The 17574-nt window shown below is 40.3% G+C and overlaps 2 protein-coding genes across 3 annotated transcripts in view; one reads left to right on the top strand and one right to left on the bottom strand.

Annotated features, from left to right (window-relative positions):
• LOC108636599 lies at positions 465–15440 on the bottom strand. Its single transcript, XM_018052763.1, has 2 exons — positions 14794–15440; positions 465–594 (listed from the first exon to the last, which is right to left on the bottom strand). The coding sequence occupies exon 1, from the start codon at positions 15438–15440 to the stop codon at positions 14829–14831; it is 612 nt and encodes a 203-aa protein (XP_017908252.1). The 3' UTR covers positions 465–594; positions 14794–14828.
• The window catches only part of RIC1 (RIC1 homolog, RAB6A GEF complex partner 1), a 142913-nt gene continuing 140539 nt past the window's right edge, over positions 15201–17574 (top strand). For both annotated transcript variants that reach the window (XM_018052017.1, XM_005683688.3), the window contains exon 1: positions 15201–15582. In XM_018052017.1, coding sequence (XP_017907506.1) covers positions 15439–15582 — 144 coding nt within the window. In that variant the 5' untranslated portion in view covers positions 15201–15438. The remainder of the gene's footprint in view (positions 15583–17574) is intronic.

The following is a 17574-nucleotide window of genomic DNA, read 5'->3' as shown; positions in this document are numbered from 1 at the left end:
GATGAACATCAAGGAAGACCTATCACAGAAATACATGGTAGAAGATGTTCAATAGGAAGACTCTTTTGTGAAGTTGCCAGTTCTCCCCAATTTGACCTATAGATTCAATATAATCTAATTCCAAATCCCATGGGATTTTCATCCCCCAACCCCAACTAAAACTGATAAGCTGATTCTAAAATTTGTACAATAAAACAAAAGTTGATATACAACAAAGACTCTTTTGGAGAATAAGGTAGGAAGACTTGTATCAGATTTCAAGAGTTTAATTATAAAGTCATAAGAATGAAGAGAGTGTGGTACTGATGCTGCAGTAGACAAATGGATTCATGGAATAGTAGAGATTCCAGAAGCAGATTTATGTATTTATGGACATAATATAAAAGAGGAGTGGTGGACTTACCTGGTGGTAGAGTGGATAGGAATGAGCCTGCCACTGCAGGGGACACAGGTTCAATCTCCGGATTCTACAAGCTGTGGAGCAGCTAAGCCCGCACACCACAACCACTGAGCCTGCACTCTAGAGCTTGCGAGTCTCAACTCCTGAGCTTGAGTGCCGCAACTACTGATGCCCACATGCCTGGAGCCAGCGCCCTGCAACAAGAGAAGCTACCATAATGAGCTCACACGCCACAACTAGAGAAAGCCTGTGCACAGCACTGAAGACCCAGCACAACCAAAAATCAACAAAGAAGAAAGAGAAGTGGTATTGAGCATACTATGGAGAGGAAGAATTAGTTAACAAGTGGTGCTAGGGAAATACAGGGGGAAAAAGCAGATTCCTACCCCATGGGTATATAGGAAATGCATTCTAGTTGTATTAAAGACTTGAATGGGAAAGCTGATTTTTAAACATCTAAAAGGAAAATAAAGAATAGTATCTTTATGTATTTGGGGTAGAGAAGAATTTCTTGAAACACACACACAATTTTATCCAAAACTGACAACAGAAAAGATCAACAAATTTGACTCTACTAAAATTAAAACATTTCTGTTCTTCAAAAGACCCCACAAAAGAATTTGTAGACAAACCACAAACCAAGAATAGATATTTGCAAAATATATAACTAGTGGTGTGCTTGTAAATGTTTTAAAACTAATTTTCCAGGGGAAAAAGCCATGATTTGTAGGGTTTGATGTTTACCATGGAGGAAATAATCCCACCATAGCCTATTTCAAACTACCAAAACAATGTCTTACACACAGTTTGGAAGAGATGCACAAAATTACTCTTATGAGACCAGGCAAGCCAGCTCCAGTGCACCACTTCATATTACATTAAAGGATTTGTTTCCAGAATATATGAAGAACTCTTTCTGTATATCAATAATTAAACATCAAGCAATGCCATAGAAAGATGGGTAAGAGACATGAATAGTCATTTTACAGAAGAGAAAATGTAGAGAATAGAAATATACAAAGATTCTCCACCTTCATTAATAATCATATAAATGTTATAATTAAGATTACAATAAGAAACTATATATACTCTATAGGTGGGTTAAAATTAAGAAGTATATTAATACTAAGAAATTGCAAAGACTTGGATCAAGAGAAACTCTTTTTATGTTGTGATAGTTTCAGATGAACAGAGAAGGGACTCAGCCATACATATACATGTATCTATCCTCCCCCCCCCCAAGACTCCTGTCCCATCTAGGCTGCTCCATCAAGTTCCATGTGCTATACAGCAGGTCCTTGTTGTTTATTCATTTTAAATATAGCAGAGTGTACATGTCTATCCCAAACTCGCTAAATATCCTTTCCTCCCATCCCTCCTATTGGCAACCACCAGTTTGTTCTCTAAGTCTGTGAGTCCAAGAGGAACTCTTAAACAATGCTTCTGTGAGTATAAATTGGCACAACTACTCAAGAATTTAAAAATTTTATTATCTTAAAAGTTGAATATTTGAATACCCTACAATCCAGAAATATGTACTCTTTAGGTATCTATTTTAGAGGGATTTTAGCACAAGTATACCAGAAAGCACAAACATGAATGTTCATGGTAGCATTTTTATAATAGTAAAAAACAAACAAATAAAATTCAGCCCAAATGTATCAGTCAGGGTTTGTTCAAAGAAGCAGAACCACTGTGAGAAATTAATGCAATAAGGGATTTATTATAGGGGATTTAACTGTATGCAGTTCCAGAAGCTGGCTACACTGTCTATGTGAAGCTGTTGTTCCTGTATCTGATATCAGAGCTAAAGACCACAGGATGGGAAGACAGGATGTGAAATGGGGGGAGCAAGGACATACCAGAACCCACAAGGGTAGACTGTAATCTGCACTAGTCTTTCCCTCCTCCCAAACCCGTGGTGACATTCACTGTGGAGTTAAACACACACCTGGCCCAAGAGTTGGAGAAGCTGAAGCTGACGCTGTGAAAGGAATTGGGGAGCTGCGGGCCTGTAGGGACTTCCTCCATATAAGGAAATAGGGCCGCTCCTTCCCTCCTACCTTCTTTACTGAGCCCAAAATGTCTCTTTGTCTTTTCACATAACCCTAAGAGGCCCAGAGAAGAGAAGCGACCTGTGACCTATAGAAGCCTACTTTTAAGCAGCGTCTTTCTGCATCTTTCTGCATTTCTTCTCAAGAGAGCTCATTTCAATATTTTGGATCTGAGTATCTGCTATTCCTCCTCTCCAAAGGACATTCCTGACAGGTACTTGTGCCTGTTGCCTCTCATGATACCGTATAAGCAGGCTTAGGTAGTTTTGTAATAACAGATCTATTTACATGATTAGCCTCCAAGAAAGTTCCTCATTCCACTGTAAATAGATGTCATCTTAGGACTGATTTCCTCCTGAATAACATAATCTTATCTAAATTTGAGCTATACATCCAAATGTACATTTTATTTCAATGTGAATTGCTGGCTTTGAGCTAAAGACAAATTCTCAAACCTCTGTCCAAATTTGGTACCAAATTATCCATGGTTACTCTGCAACTACTAATCTAGCGGAGGAAACACTCTTTGGCAGAAGAGGAAGTCAGTCCCCAACCTTCATTTCTCTATTCTCAGAGACATCAGGATGAAGTTTAAATCCATTACCAAAACATAACAATAGAATTAAAATTATTTAAGGGAGAGACTAAGTCTTTGCCAATTCATTTATTTTGAGCAAAAATAATACAATAAAGTTCCAGTACTGGAAAAGAATTTGGCTAATATTCTTAAGAACAATATCACAATATGTTAACTTGAAGTGACTTTTTCTCCCTCTATAGCTAAAAGTGTTGAGCCAAGGGTAATTAATCAGAAGTTAATGCAATTTTATATTAGATGTTTTGCTGTGGCTTTAGATTTTAAATAACAAATACTTTAGTTTAAATCATTTCAGTGAGTGAAAATCTGATTCTGTAAAGTAACAAATTGGAAGTTAGTGATTTCAATTTGCAATTCTTTTCTCTGTAAAACTATTTGTCATAAAAGTCTTCACATGGTGAGTTCTGCTACTGACTTTAAAATATAATTTAACTCACCAAAATATGATTCATAGTCCAGTTTTTCAGACATGTATTTTTTTTCAGACATATATTTTTTTGTACAAAGTGAGATATGTTAGTATTTCTTTCATTTCTAAATCTCTTTCTCTATTCTTTTTTGCTAATTTGTTTTTACTGTAAGATAACTTTTTATAAATATGGTACTTACTGAGTTATATTCTAATATCGTTATTATTCAGAAACCTCAAAAGAGAGAGATAGACAAAGTTCCTCCTGCAAGGGAGCCATCAATCACTAAAACCACCAGTCAACTGAGCATAAGACAGCTCTACATACAAGCAATAATTGGCTGCTTTGACTTTCTCTTTCTTTACTCCTTTGGGTCTATACTTGAGGAGTTAAGGTATCTAGATATTTGTACCTGGGCTCTGGGTACCTGCCATGAGAACTAGATTCAAGACACAGATTAAGGTAAGGAAGTTTATTAGGACGTGCTTTTGGAATCAAACCAATCTATTGCTCTGGACTAGACCAATATTATTGTTTTGTTTATTTATTAATTTATCTTTGGCTGCACTGGGTCTTCATTGCTATGTGCTGGCTTTCTCTAGCTGCTGAGAGGGGGCCTACTCTCGAATTGCGATACATGGGCTTTTCACTGCAGTGGCTTCTCTTGTTGCTGAGCGTGGGCTGTAGACACAGGGCGATATAAGATCCAGCTGTTCCTTTCCATGTGGATATTCTCTTTTGAATATTGATGTTGGAGGATATGTGTTTATTTTAATTAAAGAAGGCAACATTTTTTTAAATCTAGGGCCTATAAATATTAGTGGCTAAGCATTTTCAAAAATTTGAAATTCAATCACAATCTTCATTATCAATGAGCAATTTAGAAGAACACAACATTGTTACTGAAACAAATTTACTATATTTTCCAGACACTATCTTAAGAATTGAAAAACTGGTGGTTTTTGCTTTTTGGAAAATATGATACTTTTTCTTCTCAAAGTTTCCTTTTTTTTTTTTTGCCTTATGTGGCCTCATAGCTCTCTCCATGCCCTGTGTACAGATTTCCAAAATCTGTTCTTGCTGTCAGGTAGAGATATTTAGCAACAAAGAAAAATCTAAGCAGGACCCACCCAGCTTTTATATCCTGCATGGCTGAACTTTAATGAAAGTTTGAGTTTTTCCAAAATCTGGTCTTCACTGACTGGGGAGGAAAACCAGTTTGGGAAAAAAAAAATGCCTTCAGCATGTGAACCATGTAATTTTATTTGAACTCAGGAATTCCAAAAATACTTGCTTATTGAAAACACAGTTATGTTTTTGTGTTGAAACCTGTTATGGAGAAGGATAAGTGCTAGTTCTTTCCTCCACTACTTTTTCTCATAAACATAAAAAAATTAAAGACTGAGTGGCTGGGCAGAAAAATAATATGGAGGGGATGAGTCGGACCATATCCTGTCCTGAAACCTATGCTTTCCTTGGGAGATCTGTATCCATTTTGTGGGATCTACTGAGCCCTACTCAGCTTCAGATAACCCTTTCCCCCTCTGATGAGAATTCAGGGCTCCCTCTGGCCCGATCTTCAAGGCTAGTTGGCTCACTGTTCTACTTGCTGACGTCAGTGTAAATGCTATGCCAGTAGCAAGACTAGAACTTCTGGGTTCCTGCAGGGCAAACTGGCCAAGCAGAACATTTTAAGGTCTGGTCAGGTTTAAGGGGATCCAGTGTTAAGAATAATATTAATAACTAGCATTTGGGGGAATACATACTATGTGTCAGTCACAATACTGGGTGTTTGTTGTTGTTGTTTTTTAATGTGAATTACCTTATTTAATTCCCACAACAATCCTTTGTGGAATTTGATGCTTAGGGAAGTTTAAGAACCCAGAATTTGAAACCAATCAGCCGGTCTCCAGAACTCTTGATCTTCTTCCCTATTCTGCAAGCCCTGGCATTTATTAATGGGTCTCCATGTACTAGATTGGAATCTCAGGCACCAGGGTAGCAGATGCTGTTGGTGCCCTGCCCATGTCTCCTTGAGGCTGTACCAACTGCCAGCAACTGCACCACCTATCAGTGACTTTCTCTAGTGGTTAGAGGTCCAGCTGTGAGTATGGAGGTTGGGTGTGCGGAGATTTAACGCCTCCCAGGAGCAGCCCTTAACTAATGATTGGTAGGAGCTGGTTTATAAATCTCCAGTGCCCTTGCTTCTCAGATGCAGTAATTCAGAAGTACGGGATCTACGCTGGTTCCCAGAATTCCCCAGAGGGACTAAGTACCCATTACCCATAGTGTTCATGTGCTTGAAAACACTCTCCTCATTGGTTGTCTCCCATTCTTGCGTATTTCCCTGCTGGCATTTCCTGATACCAACACCGAAATGAACTATTGGCATGTGTATTCTTGTTGGCTTCTTCTTGTTTTTGGTTCGTTGGGAACCAAAACGAAGACAGAGTAAAGGAAAGGAGGGTCTGTGAAGAAGAAGAAGGCAGGTGGTGGAGCTGCTGCATTTCTGGAAAGAGCACGGGGTTGCTTCTGTAGAAAGTAGCCTCATAGGTGGTTCTCTGCTCTTGAAGGTGACAGTGTCTTTGTGAGACATGAGAGAAAGGTTTCGAAGGATTATTGAATATTGACACACTGGATGGTTCTTTTACGGCTCGGTTGGTGGAATGTTTGTCAGAGGTCTCTTTTGCTCCACTGTTTTTAAGTGTACTTTTGCCTAGCGTTTTAGTTGGAAGTAAGAGAAGCTTCCCTGGTGGCTCAGATGGTAAAAGAATTTGCCTGCAATGCAGGAGACCTGGGTTTGATCCCTGGATTGGGAGGATCCCCTGGAGAAGGGAACGGCAACCCACTCCAGTACTCTTGCCTGGAGAAACCCATGGACAGAGGAGCCTGGGGGCTACAGTCCACGGGGTCACAAACAGTTGGACACAACTGAAGAGACTTAGCACAAACGCAAACAGGTAAACTTTTTTTATTTCCTTGATCATGGAAGGACGTGGGCTTAATAACAAATATATACAGGCAGTGGCCAGCTTCTTCCAATACACCTGGCTGATGGAAGATGTTTCCTTCTACCTGGTTAAGGTAAAAACCTGGAGGGAGCTCTTGCCACCTTTGTCAGTTTTCTTGTCTTTATTACAGAGGGGACAACCTCTGAGAACAGTAATCTTGCTTGGGATTGGGAAAGTGTAGGTTGAGGGGAGAAATTGTAATGCTCCCTCCCAGAAATTGCTCACAGACAGTGCAGCATCCAGTCAAACCCCAAGGGCCTTTCACAGGAAACAGTCTGCACTTGCTCACTTTCTGAAAATGCCCACTGAGTAGGGGAGAGTCTTCTTTGGTGAATCATGTATTGAATGATGTGGTGCATTAATGTTGTTGAAATGCTATCCAACTGCTAAAAGGTTAATTCCTTGATTCACTTTATAGATTCAACATCCTACCTAAGTGATGCAATTCCTTCTTTCCTCTCTTCCATCTACTGCTTATTAATATTTTCACGTGACCTTTTGGATAGATTATCATTTCATTTTTGCTTAAGATATAAAGGATGTTTTTTGCTAGGTGAATATGAAAATGCCAATTTCATTCATTTTCTTAGCAAAGCAATTTTTCTGCATGAAGGATTCATAAAAAATATTCTTAGGAATTGAAAAAAATAGTTAAGTCTGCCTGATATAAAATATGCATATTTTATTAGTGAGAAAATAAGTGTGTAGAGAGAGACTATATTCAAGTTTGTTAAGTGTTTGTGTTCTGGGTTCAAGTTTTGATTCCACCACTTCCTTCTTTACTCTGAACCTTGAGCCTCTCTGAGCCTTAGTTTCTTCACTTGTAAAGTAAGGATAATAATAGCTACCTCATGTGATTGTTAGGATGATAAGCATTAAGTATTATAAAGTGCTTAGAGCAGTATCTAGCACATAATGAGAGCTGAATACTAGTTATTATTATTATTATCATTTGTGTAATAGAACTCATCATTAGGAAGTTTTTTGTGTCTAATTCAAAATATGCTTCAAAGGGCATGGATTACTTTGACCTTTCAGTCTCCAGCATCATTAAAAAAACAGAATCTGACAAGATAGGTATTAGCATCTCCACTCCACAGATGAGGAACAGTTAAAGGTAGTTTAGAGGGCTAGCAAGGCAACACAAAGGTGATGAACAGGGCCAAGTAGTCCATAAGCATGGGCTCCACTCACTCATGAGGACTGCTATTGAATGACTTAAGGTTACGTCAACCCCTTGGTACCCTCTGGTCTCTACAGCGGAGTTGTTGTACCCTTTGGATAGCTCTTTCACCAGGAAATCAAGAAAATTCAGATTTGCTGGAAGAGGATTCATGCCCACACTTCCTCAGAATCCAGTGCAGCAGGATTTTGACTTGTTTGTATGCTGATAGGAGAACTGTATAGAGATTCTAGCCTACATATAGAATATAGACAGAAGGCACTTTAGCTTTTAACTCCTAATCAACTCTTTATTAACTCTTATTAATATGCATGAGAATCTTGTGGGTATTTGTTTAAAATGTTAATTCTTGGGCCATACCGTAAAGGGATTCTGACTCAGGAAGCCTGAGATTTGGTCATGGAATCTGCATTTTATTTTATATTGTTTTCTGTGTGGCAGATTCTCTTTTCTTTTTTAAATTGAAGTATAATTATATATAATATTATATGTTACAGGTATATAATATAGCGAGTCACTATTTTAAAGGTTATCCTCCATTTATGATTATCATAAAATACTGGCTATATTCCTTGTGCTGTACAATATATTCTTGTAGCTTATTTTATATACAATAGTTTACAGATATCTGGATTTTAAGTGTATCTCCAGACAGTTCTGATGCAAGTGATAAGTGGACCACGATTTGGGAAAGTTGACCTCCTCAATAACAAATTAACATACAAAATAGCTATTTTTTCTAATTAAAAAAGAAAAATATTACTATTTTTCCACTTATAAAAGAAAAAAAAAACAGAAAATGCCAGGAATGAAAAAGAAAACTATGCATAATTATATTTTCTAGAGATGAGTTGAGTACTGCAAATATTTTGATGGCTTTCCCTTCAGTTTTATTTTCTAATGTATAGCCACTTTTTCATATCCTTTAGTACTTATAATCAAGTGTATTAAATGTGGTTTCATAGATATGTTCCTTTTACATTAAGTATTTATTAGTTTTATAAATTAATTTTGTGTTTTAAATATATGTAAACTTACTCTATGAAATCTACTTATATTCTTGTCGAGGCTGGAGATTGGACTAGATAATATTTCAGGCCCATTCTGATTAAGATCTCATACTTGTGAGATTCGTACAATTCTTTGAGTGTAAGAACTAACCACATTCAAACCTGATACAGAATCTAAAATTACATTCTCCAAAACTTAAGTTCAAAGATTTGCTCTTGGGCTTTGTCTTTCTCTCAGATCTGCTGATGTGACATTGTATCAAAGGTAATAATAACATTTGTTCAAAGATGATATACACATGGCCAACAACTATGTAAAAAGGTGTTCAATATCACTAATCATCAGAGAAATTAAAATCAAAACCCAAAATTATCTCACATCCATGAAGATGGCTACTATTAAAGAAGCAGAAAATAACAAGTATTGGTGAGGATGTAGAGAAATTAAAACCCTGTGCACTGTTGCCTGGGTTGAAAAATGGTTCAACCTCTATGAAAAACAGTATTGGAAATTCCTCAAAAAATTAAAAATGGCACTACCATATGACCCAGTCATCCCATTTCTGGGTGTATATCTAAAGGAGTTGAAAGCCAGGACTTGAACAGATGTTTGTGCACCAAAGTTCCCAGCAGCTTTATTCACAGTAGCCAAAGTGTAGAAACAACCCAAGCATCCACATATGGATGAATGGATATACAGAATGTGTAATATATTTATACAATGGGCTATTTGCCTTAAAAAAGAATGACATACTATCACATGCTACATACAACATGGATGAATCTTAAGAACATTATACTAAGTGAAACAAGCCAGTTGCAAAAAAGATAATTATTGTATGATTCCACTTATATGAGTTGGAAACTAAACTAGTCAAACTCACAGAAACAGAAAGTAGAATGGTGGTTATTAGGGGCTGGGAGGCAGGGGGAAAGAGAAGCTATTGTTGACAAGATATATAGTTTCAATTTTGCAAAATGGAAAGTTCTGGTGATCTGTTTCAGACAGGGTGAATAACCTAAAAATAGTTCAGTTCAGTTGCTCAGTCATGTCCAACTCTTTGTGACCCCATGGACTGCAGCATTCCAGGCTTCTGTGTCCATCATGAACTCCTGGAGCTTAGAACTCCGGGAGCTTACTCAAACTCATGTCCATTGAGTCGGTGATGCCATCCAACCATCTCATCCTCTTTCGTCCCCTTATCCTTCTGCCTTCAATCTTTCCCAGCATCAGGGGCTTTTCCGATGAGTCAATTCTTCACATCAGGTGGCCAAAGTATTGGAGTTTCAGCTTCAGCATCAGTCCTTCCAATGAATATTCAGGACTGATTTCCTGTAGGATTGACTGGTTGAATCTCCTTGCAGTCCAAACAACTCTCAAGAGTCTTTTCCAATACCACAGTTCAAAAGCATCAGTTCTTTGGCACTCAGCCTTCTTTCTGATCCAACTTACACCCATACATGACTACTGGAAAAACCATAACTTTGACTAGATGGATCTTTGTTGGCAAAGGAATGTCTCAGCTTTTTAACATGTCTAGATTTGTCATAGCTTTCCTTCCAAGGAGCAAGCGTCTTTAAATTTCATGGCGGCAATCACCATCTGCAGTGATTTTGGAGCCCAAGAAAATAAAGTCTGTCACTGTTTCCATTGTTTCCGAATCTATTTGCCAGGAAGTGATGGGTCTGGATGCCATGATCTTAGTTTTTTGAATGTTGAGTTTTGAGCCAGCTTTTTCACTCTCCTCTCTCACTTTCATCAAGAGGCTTTTTAGTTCCTCTTCACTTTCTGCCATAAGAGTAGTGTCCTCTGCATATCTGAGGTGATTGATATTTCTCCCGGCAATCTTGATTCCACCTTGTGGTTCATCCAGCCCAGCATTTTGCATGATGTACTCTGCACATAAGTTAAGTAAGCAGCGTGCCAATATACAGCCTTGATGTACTCCTTTCCCAATGTGGAAGTAGTCTGTTGTTCCATCTCTGGTTCTAACTTGCTTCTTGACCTGCATACAGGTTTCTCAGGAGGCAGGTGAGGTGGTCTGGTATTCCCATCTTTTTCAGAACTTTCCACAGTTTGTTGTGATCTACACTGTCAATGATGCAGAAGTAGATGTTTTTCTGGAATCTCTTGCTTTTTCTATGATCCAACAGATGTTGGTAATTTGACCTCTGGTTCCTCTGCAATTTCCAAATCCAGCTTGAACATCTGGAAATTCTCGGTTCATGCACTATTGAAGCCTAGCTTGGAAAGTCTCATTTGCATCCATTAAGGCTTATTAATAATAAGCCATTCTGGCTTTATGGTTAATTAAATGATTCTTAGTAAAATTTAACACTATTTACCGTGAGGAGGACTTTGGACAAGGTAGACTGGTTAATCACATTTTCATTTACTGAAATTTTAAAAAATTTAAATGTTTGTACTTTTAAAATCAAAGTTTCAACCATGTGGAAAAGTAGAGTGAATAACATATTGAGTTCCCTACTGGCCATCACTTAGCTTCGAATATAATCAACTCATAGCCAACTTTGTTTCATACATACTTCCATCTTCTCCACTCACCCCCAGATTATCTTGAAGCACAACCCAGACATCGTATTAGTTTAGCTGAGATATTATCAATCTTCAGGAGGGCATAAATGCTAATCAAGAATCCATCCCAGAAGTAAATACATTAGCAAATATAAATATAAAAGTATCATACAAAAAATACAAAAAAGCAAATACAAAAATATCATAAAGTTGAATGTTTAAATCATATTAAACAATCCAAAACTAAACCAGTATCATATTCAGTGAATATTGTGATAGGCTCTTATAGAGATCCCCCCAAGTTGGAAGTGGTGTGCGCAGAATCAGAATCCAGTCAGTTATGTATCATCATAAGAAGTCTTTTGGACTCTGTGGGAGAGGGCGAGGGTGGGATGGTTTGGGAGAATGGCATTGAAACATGTATATTATCATATGTGAAATGGATTGCCAGTCCAGGTTTGATGCATGATACAGGGTGCTTGGGGCTGGTGCACTGTTATGACCCAGAGGGACGGTACAGGGAGGGAGGTGGGAGGGGGGTTCAGGATGGGGAACACATGTACACCTGTGGCGGATTCATGTCAATGTATGACAAAACCAATACAATATTGTAAACTAATTAGCCTCCAAAAGAAAGAAAGAAAGAAAGAAGTCTGTGAATGTGTGAAGGGCAGAGAGCCTACTTTTAGTCTGATGACTCAGAGTGCTTTTCCTCCTAATCCTTCTCTCACCAGTCTTGCGACAGTGCCTGAAGCTCCAGATTACTACATTCCTCTCTTTGATTTGCCTGCACTGTAGGCCTCACTTAAAGCAGAAAAGCGGGGCATTATAAATCATTAGCAACTTAACTTTGTCTTATGGAATTTTTTTTTCATTACAAAAGTAACATGTATTCATTATAGACAATTTGGAAAACACAAAAAACCCTCCCAAAGAACACAAAAAAGCACCTATAATCAGGGGTCAACACCAATATTTTAGTGAATTTTCTTCCATTTTCTCCTAGGCATTTTTATACATTTTTTTTTATGAACATGGGATATTTTACATACTGCCTTTTTTCTGCTTTCATTACTTCATAATATATACTGAATATACTTCTATGTGATTAAATTTTCTTCCCCATAACTCTTATTTTTGCAAAACTTTTCATAGTAAGGAAGGACTATAACTAATGTCTTTTGAAGGACATTTAGATTATTTCCTCTTAGCTATCTTTGTGGGGTACATTCTTAAAGTTAAACTCTGTACATACTGGTGTTTTTTTCTTTAAAAAAATCACTAAAGGAAAAGAAATGGTTGGTTCCAAAGGTAACATATCTTTATGCGCTCTCTCTCTCTCTCTCTTCTTAAAAATGTAAGACCAGCTACTCTTGAGCTTCCCTGGTGGCTCAGACAGTAAAGAATCCACCTGCAACGTGGGAGACCTGGGCTCTATCCCTGGTTTGGGAAGATCCTCTGGAGAAAGGCATGACAACCCACTCCAGTGTTCTTGCCTGGAGAATCTTAATGGACAGAGGAGCCTGGCAGGCTATGGTCCATGGGGTTGCAGATAATAGGACACAGCTGAGCAACTAAGTACACAGCACACCAGCTACTCTTTAGAAAAACTGCGCCAACTCTTCTTCCAGCAACAGTTTATAAATGTACCTCTGTTCTTGTGTCCCAACACTATTGCTTGTGATTAAAAAGAGTCTGTTAGTTTGATACATGAAAACTTGTACCTATTAGATTTCCCCTACACTTCAGTCTTAGCTCAGAATAGAGTTCAATAAGTTTGACTTGAAATTGACGGTGGTGTGCAGAAAGGAAGAGAAGGTACATCCAGAGCATAGGAATTGCTAGTGTATTTTATAGATAAATGTTAGACTGTGATATCTGAAAGTTTGCAAATCCCATTCATAGGGTTTCTACCACAATGGAGGGGGGGACTCTTAAGTAAGCGGTTGTGGAGAGAGTCAGATATTTTACTTCTCCCTGGACAGGAAGAAAGGCCTACAGGATCTCCCTGCCTGGAGCAACTACCACAGGTCACTTCAATCTAGAGATCAATAGATCCGTAGAAGGAAGACCAGTTCTTTTCAGAACTGGTGACTTTAGGCATGTCTACCACTCTGGTCCTGTTAACATCACACCAATGTTACCTACCTTGAAGATTAGCTACAGAACAAAATCAAGTCATGCATTTGAAAATATTTTGCAAACCTTAAATGCTGCAAAGGAGTGTGTTAATAAATCAGCAAGTAAAGTTAAAAATGAGTGCAATGAAAAGTACTTACAAGTTCCTTAAACTGTGTGTGAGTGCAGTTAAATGCTAACATTTAGGAGGCGCGTGAGAACAAAGACCCTCTGAAGGAGAGCTGGGAGAAATACACCCTCAGGAAATTTTCAAGTGGAACTGGTGCCCTGTAACTTAACTTTAATTTCCTCTCTCTTTCTGCCAAATGCATAACTGAATCTGAGAATGGTAGATGACTGTATGATGCAACTGTGTTATTTTTCTACAATTTTATATTAGCAAGTCAAGAAACTGCTCTGGGCCTCTTTATTTGTCTAATGGTGCAGTTTAGTTGGATCAGGGTTTCATCCAAATCTTTCTTTGACAAAAATTTTCAGTTTACTATCCTTACTATTTAATATGTTCCAGGCTGCTATGCTGTTTGTTTGTCGGGAAAAAAACACCAGGAAGGAGACACAGTCTGGCCACAAGAGGCTGGTGAGTGGTGAGGCAGTTTAAACTTTGCTTTGAGGAATCTTGGATTCTTTGATCACCTTCTGGAGAATGCAGTGAATGTTTAGGAAAATTATGGAAAGTTACATATTTTGCTATGAGTACCAGCTACAATACTGCATCTGATACGGATTAAGTTAGTTTCCTTTCTTGCTGTTTATTTATTCATGTGAGTTAACTTAAAAAAAAAACAAAACTTGGGCTCTTAAAAAAAAACTTTTAATTGAAACATGGGGAAAAATTCAGACTGTACAAAGACGCAGATAATGAGAAGAAAGTCTTTTAATCCAGAACCCCATTCCCCTACTCCTCTTTCCCTCGACACTCCTGCATCCTCTTTTTCAGATGTAATCCCAGGGTCAACGCTTAAAGAAACTCTTATTGTTAAGGTGATCCCTAGGGTCCAAAAAGTTAAACATCGAACTACAGAATCGCTAAAGTCGGTTCCAGTTCCAAAATTAAATCACATGCTCTACTGAGAGCGCAAAAGAAAAAGCCTTGCCTTGTCTAACATTATGGCTGGTAAATGGATACAAGATTGCAAACCGAATTTAAAAATATACACTACATTTAGAATTCCTGAAGGACAGAGAACAGGATTCAGGCACTTTCACGGCAAGTGGTTTATGAATTGAAATAAGGTCCCCTCTAGGGTGTAAACTCCATGAGGGCAGGGACTTCACCACCAGCTTTCACTGCAGACCTTGGCATACAACAAGGGTTCACTGGACAAGGGACCGCACAACCCTGCACAGAGACCGCGGCCCACAAGCCAGGACAGGAATTGAAGCAGCAAACGTCACGTGAGTTACCCTCCCCTGCACGTTCCCCCGACCCAGGCAAGGCAGCTCCGGACCCACCTCCACCAGAGACTTCACCAATCAGGGAAGGAAAGTTAAATTTGGCCAGGCAAGGGGCGGTCCCAGATCGTAATCTCCGAGTAGCTGCGTCTTGCCGGCTGGGCCCACTGGTCGCCGAGTCTCAGGCACTTGTCCTGCCTGCTAGCCCTGACTATACAGCCCACAGAGCAACTGGGAGGCGCAGAGGAGCCAGAGCAGCGCAAGGCGCATGCGTGTTGAGCTGAAGCCCAAGGCGGAGTTTCAGACAGCAGAGTGAAGATTATCTCCAGTACGCACGCGCGCAGCAGCCCTCGCCGGCAAGACACACGCGGCGCGGCGTGGTGACGCCAGTGCGGCCCGAGGAAGGGGCGGGGCCAGGGCCGGGGCGGGACTTCCAGCTCCTCCCGCCCCCTCTCCATCCAGACTCTCCCTCCCCCTCCTACCCCTACACTGGGCCCCGTCTGCGCTGGGGTACCTTCGTCGCTTAGCGTTGCGTCGGCCTGGCCCGGCCCGGCCAGAGGGCAGATGCCCGGAGCTGCCACCGGCGCCGCCGCCGACTCGGCCGGTGGCGGTGTGGGAGACGGGCGTCCGACCCTGGGCCGCTGAGTGTGACGGACGGGGCCGGGGGCCGCCTGGCGCCGCGGCGTCTGAGGCTCCGCGCGGACCATGTATTTCCTGAGCGGCTGGCCCAAGAGGCTGCTGTGCCCTTTGGGGAGCCCGGCCGAGGCGCCTTTCCACGTTCAGTCCGACCCCCAGAGGACTTTCTTCGCCGTACTGGCCCCAGCTCGCCTCAGCATCTGGTACAGTCGGGTAAGTAGAGCCTCACGCCGCTTCCTCCCGGCTTCCCGGCACCATCCCGCCCCCAACTTCCACCCAGAGTCTGGGACCCCTGCCCCTTCGTAACAGACCCACTCGTCTTCGCCGTCCTTGTTCCGCCTCCTTGGTTGCGCGAACCCCCGGATCTGGACACGTCCTCTGGCCAGGGCTCCGGGGTGGATGCCGTCGCTGCTGCCCCAAATCCCTGCACCTCCCTGCGTTGGGCCGGCGGCCGCGCATGGTGCGGACCCCACGCGCTCCTTCGTCCGAGTCCAGACTTTCCTTCCTCTCTCTTCCCCCATTCGCCGAGGAACAAATTTGGTTAAACTTTTCACAATTAGGAATCTGGCCGCTGTTGTGTTCCTAGTCCTACCTTGCTTTAAAGGCCATTGTTTTGAAGTTGGGGAAAGCCTGTTGGGCTTTACCCAGTCAGTGCCAGACTTGACATGCGGTGATAACATTTCTGCAACTGCAGCCAGAGGTTTTTTTTTTTTTTTTTTTTTTTTTTAACTGAAGGTCTGGTAACCCAATTCCTCGCCTTGCCCTAACATCTCTCCGCTTTTAGGTCAGTTATTTTCTCTACAGCTCTTGGACTCTTCTGTAGAGAATTATAGGGGTGTTAGTAGGAGCTGAAGTGGGACTCAGTCTCTCCGCTTGCCTCCTGGTATTCGCACCTGGAACTAATAAGATTTGGGAAGCGCTTGAACCAGTGTTCTGTTTTTGCTTTCTGTGAATCGTGCTTTTTTATTTCTTGTATCTAATTAGTCAGTGGTTGAAAGAAGAACTTAAAAAATAACTGGTGGATTTCCTTATTTTCCTTGAACGCTGCTACAGGTCTGTTTATAAGCAACAGAATAGAGTATAAAAATTTCCCCCCACCCTCCCGAGAGAAGGCAGTGCTAATCTATGTCAGAGTGAAGTTGTTATCCTTTGAAAGCTGATTTTTACCAGGTGGAAATAGGTTTCGACCTTAGCTTTGTTAGATACATGTGAAATACTGGGTTTAATCAAATTAGTTAAAACTGTCACATCTGTGTGACTATTTGAATGCCTGTAAGGCCCTTGACTGTCCTCACACACAGCCCTGGTAAAAGTAATGATGAGATTTCGGTATTTCTGGTATCTTTTATATGACTGTAATAGTTAGGTTTTAAATTATAGTGTTTGCCATTAAGTTTTGGCTGATTTAATTTTTAAATACGTCTCAGAACAAAACAGGGCTTTGTGTCGTTTTGTTGTCGCAAAGCAGCAATGTGACACTTCTGTCTGGTGCTTGATTGCATGTTTTTATGTATTGCATATCATCTGGGTCTTAAATGAGATACTAATTCATTTACATCATGTATGCCACTTGAGTAATTTTTTTGTATATATTATTTTTAAGGCATATAAAAAATAATTAGGTAAATTTTATATTGCCTTCTGAACTTTAGTTCATAATTTCACTCTAATGTAACAAACTGTAAAGCCTGAAATATAACTTTCCTTAACTCCATAAAGGACAGGCCTAACTTAATTTTATCACCCAACACCTGGTGGCTCAGATGGTGAAGAATCTGCTTGCAGTGCAGGAGACTCGGATTCTGTCCCTGGGTCAGGAAGATCCCCTGGAGGAGGGAATGGCTACCCACCCCAGTATTCTTGCCTGGAGGATTCCAGGGACAGCAGAGCCTGGCAGATTATAGTTCATTGAGTCACAGAGAGTCAGACAGGACTGAGCGACTAACACAACTTAATTTTAGGCATAACTAAAAAGCCTCTTGATGAAAGTGAAAGAGGAGAGTGAAACAGTTGGCTTAAAGCTCAACATTCAGAAAAGTAACATCATGGCATCTGGTCCCATCACTTCATGGGAAATAGACGGGGAAACAGTGGAAACAGTGTCAGACTTTATTTTTGGGGGCTCCAGAATCACTGCAGATGGTGATGGCAGCCGTGAAATTAAAAGACGCTTACTCCTTGGAAGGAAAGTTATGACCAACCTAG

Source organism: Capra hircus, chromosome 8 (assembly GCF_001704415.2).
Source record: "Capra hircus breed San Clemente chromosome 8, ASM170441v1, whole genome shotgun sequence".
Classification (NCBI taxonomy): Eukaryota; Metazoa; Chordata; class Mammalia; order Artiodactyla; family Bovidae; genus Capra; species Capra hircus.
This window is presented reverse-complemented; position numbering and strand designations above follow the sequence as displayed.